This window comes from Stegodyphus dumicola, chromosome X1 (assembly GCF_044657685.1).
Source record: "Stegodyphus dumicola isolate Sdum_Otavi_A_Nest chromosome X1, ASM4465768v1".
Taxonomy (NCBI): domain Eukaryota; kingdom Metazoa; phylum Arthropoda; class Arachnida; order Araneae; family Eresidae; genus Stegodyphus; species Stegodyphus dumicola.
The window spans coordinates 125,266,206-125,282,884 of record NC_140780.1 but is presented as its reverse complement, the minus strand read 5'-3'; the positions used below and the strand labels follow the sequence as shown (position 1 = coordinate 125,282,884).

General features: G+C 31.7%; 1 protein-coding gene across 4 annotated transcripts in view; it reads right to left on the bottom strand.

Moving 5' to 3' along the window:
* The window catches only part of Klp3A (kinesin-like protein 3A), a 298,885-nt gene that overhangs the window by 210,623 nt on the left and 71,583 nt on the right, over nt 1–16,679 (bottom strand). For all 4 annotated transcript variants that reach the window (XM_085808353.1, XM_085808352.1, XM_085808354.1 and 1 more), the window contains exons 9-10: nt 11,727–11,785; nt 4,882–4,975 (exon numbers count right to left, since the gene is read on the bottom strand). In XM_085808353.1, coding sequence (XP_085664479.1) covers nt 4,882–4,975; nt 11,727–11,785 — 153 coding nt within the window. The remainder of the gene's footprint in view (nt 1–4,881; nt 4,976–11,726; nt 11,786–16,679) is intronic.

The window sequence follows — 16,679 nt, the reverse complement described above, 5'->3', positions numbered from 1 at the left end:
CCGGGAGCATATCGTCAGAGTAACATATAAAATTGCAAATAATTATATTTCTGCTAACTCTGTCACGATCAGGTTTTTTTTTATAACAGAGCAAATAATAGCCATCGGGATGGGATAAATTGCAGATACGAACGTAATTTTAAAAGTAGTTCTTTGTAAATTTTTTTTGGCCTCAATTTAATTTTATTTGACACAGGTTCTGGTTAAATTCCTTCCCTTGTTTTAGAACCACAGCCGTGATTCTATGACTTAGTAAATTCTACTTTTATTCAGCCTTTGAATGACTTTGGTTGCCATTCAAAACTAATTCTCATTCCCTAAGCAAGTCAGTTCAACTTTATATGATTTTTGCAACCATTCTTAGTAATATGCAGCAGTTACACATCTTCCACATTATACTTGTATCTTTCATAATAATTCTTTGGTAATAGGCATAGATAATTACTTACTTTGCTAATGATTAAGCATGTTAAAATTTTAAGATGAAGGAGAGAAGGGACTTCGGCACTGAATTGACAACCATTCCAATTTTGGTCAAAGATTCGTAAGTCGCATTTTCTCAATTGCCATTACTCCAGATAGAAATCTTCCATTTTCATTATCAATTCCTTGTTTCAAGAACATTGCATTAAGCAATTACTGACCATCTTGAGGCAAACTTCACTTTTCTACAAAGTTTACGTCAAAGTACTTGAATTTTGACAGAAATATTAGATAAGCATTTATTTCACCAGTGGTTTAAGCATCTTGAAATTTTTGTTGTCGCATGCAGAATGGATTTCTCTTCTGGATTGGAAACGATTTCAATGCTAGCCAAAATTTATAATTCATGTTCTGCCATTATTCAAGGTGGAAATCCTTCACCTTTATCATCAATTCTTCATTTTAATAACGTTGCATCAAGCACATGAGGGATCAACCAGATGCAAAAATTTTCCGCAAAACAAATTTGCCAAAGTAGAGCACGTACTAAGTTGATGAAATTGGTTTACCATGTGATATTTTCTCACATTTCACTTGGAGGAACTTCAATCTTTCTAACCTCCCACACTAATATTGTACAAATTTATGGCCGCTGTTAGACATTTTGCTGTTCGGTATATCTCAAATTTTTGGCCCCTTAATTTCCCCGCTAAGTGCAGTTGCACTGGTTGTCCTGGCTCCGGTGTCGGTACTAATTTAATTTATTGATATTTTTTATCTCTGTAGTCTCTGGTTATATTGTAGGTCATATTATCATTCATGAAAGATATTAACCCAGTGGAGGGCTGCATTATGATCCATTATCTAATCAGCGCATATTTCACGCAATGTACTGTGAAATTCTGTTAAAGTTTAACCTGTGAACATTCAATTTAGGAGTATGATTTTTTGTTTTCTAAAGTCATAGAACCTCAATACACTACAGATGCTATTTCAAGCAACTGACACTTCCAAATACTGTTTTCCAGAGAACTCAAATGGATTGCCTCCAACCTTCAGTTTCAGATAACACAAATGTGTGCAATTTATCTGCCATTAAGGGATTATTATGGGAATTCAAGCAAATTCATCAAAATTGATTATTAGATTTGATGTCACTGCCATCAAATCTGGAACACAGATCTGGTCAACAATCAACCAGGTTTATATAAAAAAAATACAAAGCGTATGAATGCCGCATAAGAAGAGAAAACAATATAGAAATGCAGAAAAATATGCAGATATTATATGCAAGCATCGAAATTCTTCATTCATCAACTATCATATAACATTAGTCAACTGCTAGATACTTAATCAAACTAGATGTCCTTCACCTTGCTTAGGCCCACTTACGAGTTTCTTGGGATTATTAACTGTAGTGCAGCAAGTCAATTTCACTGTAGGCTTTGAAACGGAATGAATTCCAAAATAATGTTAGTAACATCGGCATTCGACATACAACAGAGATAGGAACAGTTCTTTACATTAATTCTTCCACAATACATAGAAAACTGTTCGCGATTCATAATACTTTGGTATATGTCATCCATTCTAGATTTCTGTATGCATACCAAACGAACATTTCCAATAAAGAGTAAAGGGTTTAACTGTTTTTATAAAAAGTAGTATTGTTATTATTATAATACTGTTGAAGACTAAAATACATATACTGTGGGTAAAATATAAACTGTACATAAATGAAGCACTGCATATTTTACATAAATCTTTTATTACTATTAAGATGAAAAGCAATTTTCAATAAGCTCTAACATCTCTAATCTTTGGTAATCCATATCAACCCTTTGTCAGCTTTGGCCATTTTAATTACGTGTTTGTTTTTCAAAATCATAGGCACCATTGTATTCCCATGCGGGTGCGCTATAGCCAAGTCCAGACTACACATGTTCTTACTTTTAAACAATCTTTTTTTTTTTTTTGGCCTCCATGATGATTCTAACCATTTTCGTCACTGCTTGACTCTTTTCAATAACTTTTCTAAAACTCATGATTAATGAATTAACAAAAGAATAATAATAAAAAAAATTGAAAATTCAAAGTGCACAGATTATTTGCTGAATAGTAGTAACAAGTGTATTGATGCTTATGGACAATCTTAACATTGTCTCGAAAATGGTGTTATGACCCATCAAACTTGAGTCGTTTTCCAGAGAAATACCGTATTATAAAAAATTCCTGTTTTCAAGCAAAATATATACCACGTTAGGTGTATTTCAAAGTGATAGAATATGGAGGTACCACTGCATTTTGGTTCAGATATCTATTTGAAACATATCTTCTGTAAGAAACTTTCACAGGAATATGAGAATCAATTTTCCTTTATGTGATTTATCATCCCATCTCTTCTGCCTTTCAGTAACTCTAAGCATTTCGATTAAAGAAACTGACAGTAATGATGCAAGTTCAGTTTGATTGCATCACTAGTACCTACGTCTTTTAAACTACCTACAAACATTGGCATTACGATATGCTGATAATGCATCTTAATTTTCTTAAACAGCATTATAATATGTATAGAATATTTTAATATTAAAAGTTTAAAAATAATATTGATTCGAATGATAAAAAAACTCTCAACATTCCAGGTTTAAAACTTAAAAATACATATTACGAGATCTAACTATTCGGACCACCCAACCTTAAGTATAACCAACTGTAATTTATAATTTTAGCGGCATCTAATGAATTGATTCAAATATTTAAAGTTAAGATTTGATCTCATTATGCTTTTGTTATTTGCATGAGAAAACAAAATTATCAATCTTTATGCCGAAGCCTAATGAAAACTGGCAGCTTATTGTAAAATAATTTTTTTTTCTCGAACAATAGTTTTACACAATGTATGCTGTCCACTAAAATGTCCTTGTTCTCTCTAAAATAATGCGCATGAGTTAAAAATAAAGAAAAACCTTCAAGCGGTTTTTAAAAAATAGTAATTTATACTGCACTCTAATTAAAACATTTTTTACATTATTATATTCATAAAGACATGTACTTAATCTTCCAATTTCAGTTTACTTCTAATAAAACCAGACAGTTATAAATGGAGGAGGATAAAGGAAAACAGAAAAAGCTTTGTTTTTCTCCCTGAAAGAAAGCTCATGCATCCTAAAATAGCTTCAAATTGAAATTTTCTGAATGCAGAACAAGAGAAATAAAGTTCATTAATTCATATGTAACAATATTAATTCCATAAAAAATTAAATTTTTCATTAATTTACTTAAAATTTCTTTCTGTTCAAAATCTAATATTTTCGAAACAGTATAAATATGGATTTGTGATTCTTGGAAAATCCAGCTGCGGCTTGTGAACTTTTATTAAAACTACCATGTGGTTCCTACCATCAAGAAGTTTGGCCACCCCTGGAATACACTGTCCCTTGATACTGTGGTCTTTTAAAATGGTTATACTGTCCTCATGTACTAAATGGGGGGGGGGAAACACCTTTTTATGTTCAATAATAAAAATCACTAGTCCAAGCAAATATGTATTCAGAATTAGTTTTTCCCTGGAACATTCATATTTAATTTCACATACTGTAACGAAAAAAGCTAAAGAAGATTTTGATAACTTTTACCTTACACTTAAGTGTTTTATTTTCCTATGAGTATTTTCTTACTTCTGAATTTTGGAGCTTTTAAACATTTCATACAGCAACAGAAACCAGATTGTGTCTAACAAGCTGTATGCATGACAATGCTTGGCTATGAGAATAAGTAAAATGCATAAGAGATAAAGCATAAGCATTAAAAAGAAGTCAGAAATAGCTATTCCTATACATGAATAACATGAAGAAAATACTGAATCAAACTGTGAAATGCATTTTATTCAGCACACACAAAGGAAGGATGAAGATAAAGAAGAGGTAAATGAGCATAGTGAAAATTTTTAGACGAAAACGTTGCTTTGTGTAATTCTAATTTTGCATTTAATTCTAGTCTGAAAATAAATGAAAAAGCAGCATGTGTGGTAGCAGCTAGAATATGCACAGAGCTTCGAATGTGACATTTCTCTGGATGTTTTTCATTTAGCTGCAGCTGAAAAGGGCAATAAAATTGAAACACTGAAAACGCTTTGGCTAAGATCCAATCTATGCCAAAGAATGTAGTTTTCTTACATTTTGTTTTACTTGAAATGTCATTCTTTCCCCATTTAGGTGTTAATTTAATATGAATCAATTATTTACTTACAGCAATGCACTAATTTTTTAAAAAGTTATTTTATGCTATTCATTAAATTTACAAATGGTTAAATTCAATCATGAAACAACTGGTGATTAACATTTTTTCAAAATTCTTTGCTGTTACTTTTTAATTGGATGAGTTGTTTCATGAAAAACATATTTAAATAAAATTTCATTTTATAAGAAGTAGCATAATTTAAACTAAATGAAGACTCACCATAAGTTCAAAACATCTTTCCTTTATTTTCTGCACAGCAGAGTTGATATTTGGACATCCTTCAAGTTCTGAACTTAAATTAGTTACACATAATCTGAAAAAAATTCAACAAAATAATGCAAACAAGCATGGAAGCACAATGTAAAGAACAATTTAGTAATTTTATTATGCAGTAATTTTATTATACACTTCAGGGCTATTTGCTTTACAGTCGGCACTCCCTAATGTGGTTATGGTAATCATTTGGATACTATTATCGAATTGCCAAAGTCCTACCCACTTGTATAAGGGGAAGCATGAAAAATACATTGTTTGATAACAGCATGATCTCATCACCTAATATGATCAAAATATTATAGAATACACTTTTTTAACTAAAGCAAAATTGCCAAGTAAGTTCAAAATGGATTTAAAAAATTGCAAAGTGATAGAGAAAAGTTGACTAATAAGGGATTAAGTTTCAAAGAAATGGTTTTCATTTTAATTAGCCATTTAAAGTTTGATTTTAAAAAATAACCTCTTTTGCCTGATCTTAAATCCGACATTGGCATGTCCTTTTCCAGTTAGGGATGCCCTCTGAGTATTAAGGTTACAGTATCAATCAAACAATTTCTAGACATTATGAGTAGATGAACTTTTAATGATATTATGAGCAATTCATAAACCGATATCTTAATATTCTTAATTAAAATACTATGAAAGTACCCAGTTATATGTTTTTAGTTATTTATATCACATTAGTTAAATTCCATAGTCATTTTGAAGGATAAGTTTTCTCATCATGTAATGCTATCAAAATAGCGATGGACAAATATGATCACATTAAGTGGCACCTAGAAAGAAAGATCCTCATGGTAGATCACTTCACGCAAACTGGTCTGCAATGTAAATACCATGTAACACCAGTAACGTTCCAAGATATCCAAGTCAACAGTCCTCATTGTGAATGAGTGCGGGAAGAAGCACATATTCCACCAATTTTCTTAAGCTTTGTAATGTAATTTCCAAATGCTATCAAACATTAAATTACCCTTGCTTAGAAAGCCAAAAGTCCAGCAGCAGAATTCTCACTTATCCAAGTCTAAATACTTTCAAGCATTTTCTACCAAAATACATAACATTTGCCAGCTAGTAGTAGTACGGTCTTTTTTAAAACATTCAAGTGAATTTTCTTAAAATCTGCTCCTGAATTTCCTAAAATCTATGGACATTTTCCCAAAATTTTTGGAATGTACAAAGAAAGCTGCCTGCTAAGTAGATTAAAATTTTTAATTTTAAATTTTTTATCATGAGGTTCATTACAAGAAAAATATTTACAATTTTCTACATGCTAGGGAGTCCTGTGCCATTTTATTTTATACCATGACTATTCAAAGGAATACTCTTTGAACAACTTTCTATTCACAAACTATTACTTTGTTTAGATTGATGCTTCATTTAAATCTTTGGCAAATGGCCATTACTTTTCAACTAGAATTTAATTTATCAAAATTTAAAATTTTCTTAAGCAAAAGATGTATATTTTCAAGTTATTTAAAAAATTTTCTCTGTAGCAGGAGTTAGTACTAGAACCACAAAACGAGGCACACTAACTGCTGGCAAATTCTGCATCTTTTATCCAACAGCTGTGTCAATTAAATGATATTCGAGAGATAAATGTGGGTTCATTTCTAAAATGTAAGCTGACCCGCTGTATCACATCATTAAACTTCTTGATAAATATGGGATTCAAAGGAATAAATATATCATGAATACAGAAAAAAAATTATCTTTTTGTTTTAACTAAATTCTTCTCAAGGTGAGAAGTTTTGATTTCAATTAGCAACACATGCTATTGATGCTGCTGTCGAAAATGATACAAAAAATTCAGGGGACCTGTATATCAAACAAGCTAATTTTTCTTCAAGCTAATGGAATTGCCAATAAAATAAAAAGCAGGTTAAGCTGCTAGCTATTTATGAAATTGAGCATTCTTAGAATGCTTGTGTTACTACAGGAGCTATCAGAGAAGAATTTTGAAGACTGAATATATTAAGTCAATATTTTTTTCTAAAAGCATCCAAAATTTAAATTATGATTTAAATTTTATAACAAAAATGCAATGTGACAATGGAAGTTTAAGCTTTTGTGAAGCTGAATTTTGCTACTTAACAAAAGATTGTAATTTTTTAACTTCATTAAATGAGCGCTCATGACATCAGTTCATTTCAAGAATTTGTTTAGTGGGTATAATTTAATCAACTGTAATCTGATTCAGAATGGGATTAGAGAACTTGCTGTTGCACTTGGCAACACATTAGGCTCTTAGAAAAGACTTTAAAAATAATTTTCAGCTGATCCTGCTATGAAACCAATTTGTTGTTTCTGTTTCTTCTTGCTATGCATTCAAAAATTAATACTGCTTTAGATAAACTTCTCACAAAGGATGCCACTGAAATCATCACAAACTCTGCTTGGTGAACACCAGTTGTTCCCATTATTAAACCATTAGGGCAAAATTGTTTATGTGGCAACCATAAAATCAATGCTGCAATAAAGCTTATCTAATGGTTAGTGTGAATAATTCATTATCTAATTAAAGAGGAGGTGTTTACTTTGCAAAAATCAGTTTGGCTAAAGCTTACCTTCAGCTTTTAGTCAAGGATAAATATGTTTAAGCTCAGAAAATTATTACATGAAGAACTGCTTACAAGTTTAAATCCTTGCTACATGAAATTAACTTTCTCTCAGACTATTTCAAAACCTTATTAATGACATAGCAAGCTAGAAGGTGTACATAGCAAGCTAGAAGGTGTTACTCTACCTTTTGATATGCTTACAAACTCTATGTTTTGAGGAAAGCTTACTGGCAGACTGTGAGAAGTTCAAATGCACCTTGGATAAACCTTGCATGCAAATAAAAAAAAATGTCAATTTGGTATTAAACAAAATAAAATTCATGGTATTCAGAATAAATCTAAAATCAAAGCCATACAGCCTGCTCCAGTTCCTATGTAAAAGCAACAGTTACAAGCATTTTTAGATTTATTAAATTTTTATCATAGTTTTCTTTAAGGTAATATTTGCAGAGCCTTTACAGAGCCTGCTGAGGAAAAATTGTCTGTGGAAATGGACTTCTCCACATGATAAGGCATGTAAAACTGCAAAAAATCTCTTTATTAAAAAAGAAAATGGACTTTTAATTAAAAATTACTGATAATCCTTATATGAGATATTTTACCATGTGGCTTAAGTTTTATCTCAAGTCATAAACCTTTAGATGGATGCGTAGTTCCAGATGCTTTTGCAACTCTAAATTCTACTGAAAGTAATTAAGCACAAATTGATAAGGAAGCATTTAGGTATACATTAAGAAACTTCACCATTTTCTGTATAGTTCATAAATTCACATTTGAGACTTATCATAAATCTCTTTTGAGAATTATGCAAAATTCAAAACATGTTCGCTTACATGTCGGAATAAACTATTATGCTACTTGCGCATCACAGACTTCAAGAGGCTAATAAAAATATTCTAAAGTATTCATTTGCTTGCTGAAACGATGTTTGGAACTTAACTCATCCTGGATGCAACAAGTTCTTGGTAGATGATTGGAGATCGGTTGTATCAAATGTCTAAGCAGCAGTCACGCAAAGTCGAGATTCCAACATGGTGGTATTTTGAGCTCTGAACTACCGCTCCATGACATCCTACATGTGGTTTATCGGTTAAGATTTGGCGAGTTACGTGGCCAGAATATTATTCATTCATTATCTTTATTGCTGGGATGTTGCTGTTTTAACGCAACGTTAGACATTAATTGGAATTAATCCTTATGCTCATCAAACCACGCCAACACAATTCGAGCCTTGTGACATTAGGCGTTGTCCTGCTGGAAGATTCCGTTTTAAGTTCTAACGACAGATATCATGTTTGAGAGCAAATGATTTGCAGTTATGTCCAGATACCACAATTAAGGGTCCCAGAGCCAGCCATGAGAACGTATCCCAAAGCATAATACCACCACTAGCATGTGTATGACCTCTTGTACAAGGTAAAGTAACTGTTTGCCTGGAAGACAGAAACTGTTTGCCTGACAAGACCATCAAAGTAATGAATGAGAAATCATGATTCATTCGACCAGACAACCCCCAATTGTATTCCACTTATCCATGGTTCAGTCTCGATGTTCCCGGGCACACTGTAGGCATATTTGAATATGTTTGGTCAATAGAGGCACACAATTGGGATATCTGCTGCACAGTCCCATATCCAACAAGGCCTGCTGAACTGTGGCCTCTGAAACACTTGCACTTAGACCTGCACTGTATTGGGCTGTCAGCTGAGCTACTGTTTGGTGCCGATTTTGTTGTACTAAGAGGGACAGTCTCCAACGTCCCTTTTTTTTATGACACATGGACATTCAACACCTGAGGATCTACTGCTGGTTTTAGCATCATTTATCCACTTTGCATAAATACTAATGACTGCATATCCTGAAAAACCTACCAATCATGCAGTTTTGGAGATACTCATTTCGAGTCTTTGGGCCATTACAATCTGCCTTCTATAAAATTCGCTTAGATCAGCAGCCTTTACCATCACTAGCAAAAGTAAGCACAAGAATGATTCCTTACCTTTTCTAGCAGTAGTTAAATGCCATTTCCACGTAATTATGTGCTCTTCACATCATCCAGACAAGTTAACTGAAAAATGTGGAGATGGTCATAATGTTTTGGCTTGACAGTGTATAGTGCCCAATAACAGATTCTGGCATCACAAATATGGTTAAAGAAATGCATCTTGATCCTGCTAATGATTTACGAGCCCAGCAAGAGCCCTTTATACATAAGAAACTCGTAAAAACATGAACACAGAACTTTTAGTCAAAATGAGCCTGTCATATTGACATATATGTCGCAGATTCAACATGGATAACAGCTATGGTTAGAATTTTTAAGTCCCCTTATATAAAGTTTAAACTCAGTGGTGAGGTTGCCAGTTGAAATATGGACCAAATTTCATCTCAGTGTCCATCTGGACAATCTGTAACCTTTCCTGAACTCCTAAGTCCCATTAAAGCTGGCAAATGCTGCACTATTACTTTGGAATCTACTATTAATGAATAAGCTTATGACCCTGAGCATCAAATCAGAGTGTGCCTATTTTAATATACTGTTAAACCCAAATGTCTAGAAGATTTTATTACCAGTTAAGGGGAAGAAGTATAATGAGTTGCATGTCATGTGACAACATAGACTTCATCCATATTGTTTTATGATTTATATCTGCTATGTTGCAACTCAAACTAATCATATATTTTTTAATGGCTATGTTATTAAACTTTGCTCTGCACGTTTAATTTTAAATTGTGTTAGTTAAATGATGTTCAAGAGATACTGGTATGACAATTTGTAAAATAAAAGTTGACCACTATGCTACATCCACAAAAAAAGTTAAACCATTATCTGAGGAATAAGATGGTTGATTTTATCACAAAACTTAAAATTGTTTTAGAAAAAGGAAGCAATTAATCAAAAGACAATATTAAGTAGGCAGACTTAAATGGATAAATATTTTAGTAAGTAGCAAAGCATTTTACTGAGGTTAGTTAACAATATTGATAATTTTATAATTAATTAGTTTACCCTTTACAAGATGGATTATACTTTAAAATTTTATTTGTCATTTAAAAATTTATTTTCTCCAAGCTTTTATCAGATTACTATATTAGTAATATACCTATTCTTTGCAGTTGGGAAAGGGGTTGAAAAAAGTATTAAAAAGTTCCCAAGCGGGTTAGAGCCAAAAAAAGCCAAATCCATTCATAGCAACAACAAAGATCTGGTATCATCCTCTATATCAAACAGACTGTTTTTGGAATGCACTTTAGTTTTCCTGCGATTTCCCATAATTTCAAAAAATACACTTGATACTGATTACTGTTTCTATCATTCATATCAGTATTTTGATAAAATGAAATGAAAATATTGCTATTTTTATACCAATTTTTTACAGTGTTCATAGCAATATAATAAAAAAGGTATGCTAAAAGGGAAAAAGTTTCTAAAGATTACTATATCAGATTTTGTATTTAATGATTCTTGATCAAAGTTTTAAACTGTTTCTATTTTTAAGATTTTATTGATACATAAACTAAGTTGGAAAAAATGTAATCATATCAAAATGAAAATGACATTAATGAAAAGAAATGAGCTCTAAATGCAAAATTTATCCTAAATATTATGAAAAACAAAGCACTTATATAAAACAGAAAAACCTGATTTCATTACAGATAATTATCTGCAAGGAAAAAAATTATAGAATATTATAACAAGGAAAGATATCAGATAAATAAAAATAAATGCATACTAAATGAGAAATTTGGAAAAAAAATGCATATAAGAGACATGACTTCTTAAAGTGAGTTAACAAAGAAATAAAATCCCACTGGTAAAAATTCTTTAGCCTTTTCAGCAGTTTTATGCAGACATGAACTTTTAGAATTTAAAAATAAAAACTGTTTAGTTTACAATTTAACTTTGTACCTTTAGAATATTTCTTATACTTTTTTTAGATAAATTCCTTCCAGATTATGAAAGCATATGTCAGACAGAATAAGCTCCAAAAATACACTAAAAGAGGAGCGAAATAAAAAATGCATATTTAAGAAAATTTATTCAATAGAAATTTAATAAGCATTTATTCCATAAATTTCCCCCAAAATGGCATAGCAAATACTAAAGAAAATACACTTGTCATAAACCTAGTACCCTAAACATTAAGATGCAATATGAAAAAATTAATAGCACATTTCACAAGACAAGTTACTGAGAGAACATAAGAAAGAAATAAACCAACTTACACTACTTCCTCATGTAAAGCATTAATTTTTTCTCCCAGCATTTCAAATTTTTCTTCCACCTATTAAAAAAATAAAATTTGAAATAATGCAAAAATAAAACTTAAAGAAAAGGATTAAAAAATTCAGATAATATGAAAAAAATTAGATTAGAAATTATGCAGCACTAACAAAAGCTAATCAGATACATTAAAATATGTGTCTCGACTTATGAAACCACTTTTACTCATCTTAGCCTTTTTCTGCAGTGTTTGCACACTAGAGATTTGCAAGTTGTATAACATTTTATGCAAATTTTGTTTCTGCTAAATTTCCTCATGCAAAATTTAAATTCAAGGAAAACTTATTTGTTAAACATAAGAGAATTTTTGCAAATCTACCTTATTTCACATAATCAATCAGCAATGCATTCTGTCTGAAAATAAAGAGCTAATTATATGTCAGTAGCTTCCTCTTACTAAATAATAATGAAAAACATTATGTCCATGACAAAGAAGACATTATAGAATCCTTATCTAAAAATTCAGAAAAATTTTCTTCAGTCTTTAAATTCTTGCATACATATTCATTGCTTGAAAACTACTACATGCTAAATAAAATATAAAGACATATTGGTTTAATATAAGCTTTCATACTGTTAAGGAACACAAAAGTTTTTAACTTTCAATAATTAAACTTTTTACCCCGTGCTTATTATAATTTTATTTTAACAGCTTTAGAACTTTCAATTTGTTTCAAGACCTGAAAACTGACAGAGTTGAACAAGCTAGAGTTGAAAGGTGCTCAGTGGAAAATAGACAAAAAGATTAAAATCTGTGAAAATCAGGAGTGGAAGAGAAGTCAGGCCTATCCAAAGATTAGATATCTGAAGTTTAATTTCGTTCTTTTATCTTTTACTTTTAAAATTTTATATTCATTTTCAAAAAGTTTTACTCTTTAAAATTTTTAATAGTTTAAGTTGTTTCCCAACAACTTAAGGTGGGAGAATTGTGAATTTCAGATCACACATAGTTTGTATTTTACACATACTTTCCATTAATTTTATTTACTTAACTTTTTGGCTACTAATAACTCTTGCTAGTTTTGGGTCTTGGAAATGGCAACAGAGCAGCTTATAGAATTAACAAAAATATGTGAATGTTATTAAAAGAATTTTTTTTTTTAAATTTACATGAGGGATGTATTTAATTAAGATGCAAACCTATTTTTAACAATAATACTATAGAATATGCTTATTAGGCTCTAGAGTTCTTCACACTCTAGTAGCATAATAGTTCATTTTGACCCATAAGTGAACAGAGGACTTTCTAAGGGAAACTGGCATGTACATATGTTACACATCGGGAAAACCATGAAAACGTCCATGCTGCCAGCCGATTTACCCAGAAGCAAATCCAAGTCGGAACCATCAGTGTTCAGCGAGTTCACAGCTTGGGCATTAAATGATTTAACCCTTTGAGGTTTGATGCATAAAAAAAATTCAAAAAAAGTAACTTGACACCTAGATAATTAACCTTTAATACAATGCTACTTCATGATGCAGTGCAATACCACTTGTCCCACCGCACATCTAGAGCAATGAAATGGTGCCTTTCCCTGAGTGTTCCCCTAGCATGCTTATATGCATGCTAGAGGAATTAAATATTTGGTAATGGTAATTTAATTGGTCCTTCTTTGAACTATGCTAGAGTGCAGTAATTATAAGACAACCATATCATATGGAGACCTTCTACATATCCAGAAAATGAACTAGTCAGTCAATTGTCTGGGACCGAACCCTACTGATCCTTTCTGGCAGGTTGCAGCTTGCCTGATTCTCAAACTCTTAATGAACTACAAATTAGACAGAAAAGGGCATGCATTAGATCCAGATGTCATTAGCAGACATGTGATGAGTACATGTAAACTTTAATAATATTGTGTACTATATTCTATGTTGTTTTTATAATATAAATTTTGTTTTATTTAAAAAAATAATAAGTATAAAGCTTTTTTGAACATAAGCGTAAGGGCCGAAGGAATGTATAAAAAGTCATATTTTGTAACTTTTTAAAACTTAATGTCAAAACATAAATGTTTGTGTCACTTAATTTTAATATATATCTATGATGAACAGCTACAAAAATAAAGGTCAGGTAAGAACTTTTGTGGACACAGTGTGCATATATATATATAGATATAGATATAGATATAGAAAGATAAAGTGTGTATATCACAAATATGCTGTTTATATGCATATTTCTATTTAAAAATCCATATCCAAAGCTGCAATTAAGGTGATAACGATAGTAATATTTGAAAACTAACATGATATTATTGATATGATCAAGTTATGGCATGAAGATGAAAACAGTGAAAATAACTAAAAATTAAGAGACAGTTAAAGGTTAATGCTGATAAATTTTGAGCACTATGAACAAAATGAGTACTTTTAGCTTTAAAAAAGTGTTAATATTTGGAATTAAATATTTGGTAATGGTAATTTAATTGGTCCTTCTTTGAACTATGCTAGAGTGCAGTAATTATAAGACAACCATATCATATGGAGACCTTCTACATATCCAGAAAATGAACTAGTCAGTCAATTGTTATTGAAATCTATTTTCGCTTTAGTAAAAGATCAATAAAATCATGAATATATTTTTTTTAAAAAAGTGAAGCTCATAAAATGATTGAAATCCATTCATAAAATGAATAATAAAATAGACCTTTGCAAGTAATAATATAGTATAGTATCAGTTTTCCAATAACTTAAAATTTTAAAGCATAAAATAGCAATAATGAAAGTCACTTAAAGATGACAAATCACAGATGATGGGGGGAACTGAGCTTTACAATTTGTACAGACTGGTACAAGCCTTTAGCAAGCAGTGACATATCAACAAATGAGTTAAAAAAAAGCTTTCAAAGTGATATATACTCAAGTTCCAGATATATAATTGTAAACTCATTGATATCTACACAACAGCTGCCTTGAATGATGAAGTTTTTGTTTGATAATTTTTAATGCTTATACAGAATATGGCTTTATTAGAAATTTTATCTACAAACATAGTAGCAAAATCAGCCAAATCATTTCCTCTAATTTCGATATGGTCAACCATCCCAAAATAAGAAATATAGTAACCTTTTAAGATTCCAAATTTCAGCAATCAAAGAAATTTGTATAATCACATGCAACTTTCAGAAACACAAAATATTTAATAATTTCCCATTTTATTACTAGGATACAAGTGGCTTAGCACTGTACACAGTGTGTATCAAAAATGTAGTGACAAACGTTTAGGGGAGGTAAGACATGAGGACTAAAAACTGCATAGCAACCCATGACCAGAAACATCATCGTATGCCACTAGGTGCTGCTCTGTATGACAGCGCTGGAAGGGAAAGTGAGAATTTCCTCATTTGAGCAGTATCCAGCATGCAAAGGTATACAAACGGTAAGCTTGCACACATGAACTTAAGTTGAGGCCACTGGATGAGCTGCTGAATCAATTTACTTAGTTAAATTACTGATCCCAGGTAGATAAGGGTTGCACCCCAGTATGTTTGCATGTGTGCATCAAAATTTGTGCGAGCACAGGTTAGACAAGTGAGAGTATGTTGCATGATGTGGAGATTAATCTCAGTACCAGCATATATGGTGTTGCCTTTGTCTTAACAGTATCTCTTTGCAGTGTATGGTATGTTCTGAATGAAGACTCCTTTCATTTCCAGAGGGTTCATTTATTGCTCGCTGATGATCATCCCGCACATGTGTTTCATACAGTGGTGTCTGCAACAGTGTCCAAGATGTGAATTTCCCAGCTTATGTGTTGTTAACTGATAAGGCCACAATCAGCATGGATGGCATATTCAGTCAGCACTACGTGCATTTATGGGCTCAAGAGAACTCCCACGGTGTACAGCACAACATTGTTTTTCAGTAAATGTGTGGGCAAGTTTGGTCAGAGACTTCTTAGTCGGGCCCGAATGACTGCTGCGATCTGTTTATTGGAGCCTTCCAGAGCAAGTTCTCCTGGTTTACTTGACGATGTTGGAGCAAATCTGAAGCACATGTGATTCTAACACGATGTGGTACCTGCTCATTTTAGACTGGTTGTTCGTAGGCATTTGAATTGGCTGTTCCAGCATCAACGGATTGGGCTTAGTGGACTGGTTCCCTGGCCCTCACGCTCACCTGATCTATCAACCCTTGATTTCTTTCTGTGAGGAGTCGTCAAAGCTATTGCCTATCACAATCCTGTGACGTCTGAAATGAATCTCACGACAAGTCTCATCTGTGTTGTGGCTACGATCCAAGAAACTCCCAGTGTTTTTGACCATGTTCAGCAATCAATGTTCCATCAATGGTATAAAAACACAATAGAATTCTGATAATCTGTGACTGTTCAATCTGCAAATACCTGGAATTTGTGCTTATTTTTTAATGTAAACAAATAAAATTTCTATTTTCAGACAGTACTATAGCTACAATAGCTACTGATTTAAGAGACTTTTTGTTTCCATTTTAAAGTTAACATCTTCCGTAAAACCTTTTTTTGTAGTAATCAAAAAGATAAATCATTATTTTTAGGTGAATTCACTCTTTTAATATTAACTTTGAGTTTATATGTTTAACATGTGTAAGGAATTTATTTTCCACAACTTTTCAGATGTTGAGTTTCAGACGGTATGCACTCTATAACTGAATTTTTTTTTTTTAAATTCTGTGACAAGAATGTGCCTTTGTTTACATTGCCAGATAGCTGAGACAGATTTAAAAAAAACAGCCATTAGAGATTTATGGAGTGTTAAAAGTCAAAAACATGGTAACAGCAGATTTTTTTTTAAACAAAAAAGTAGAAATTTTTATTTCATTATGGCAAAGCTGAAGTTAGACAAAATAATCAACCTTAGTTTGCCACAGATTGTGAATACAACTAAAAATCCAAAATTACAATTCAAGCACTTGCA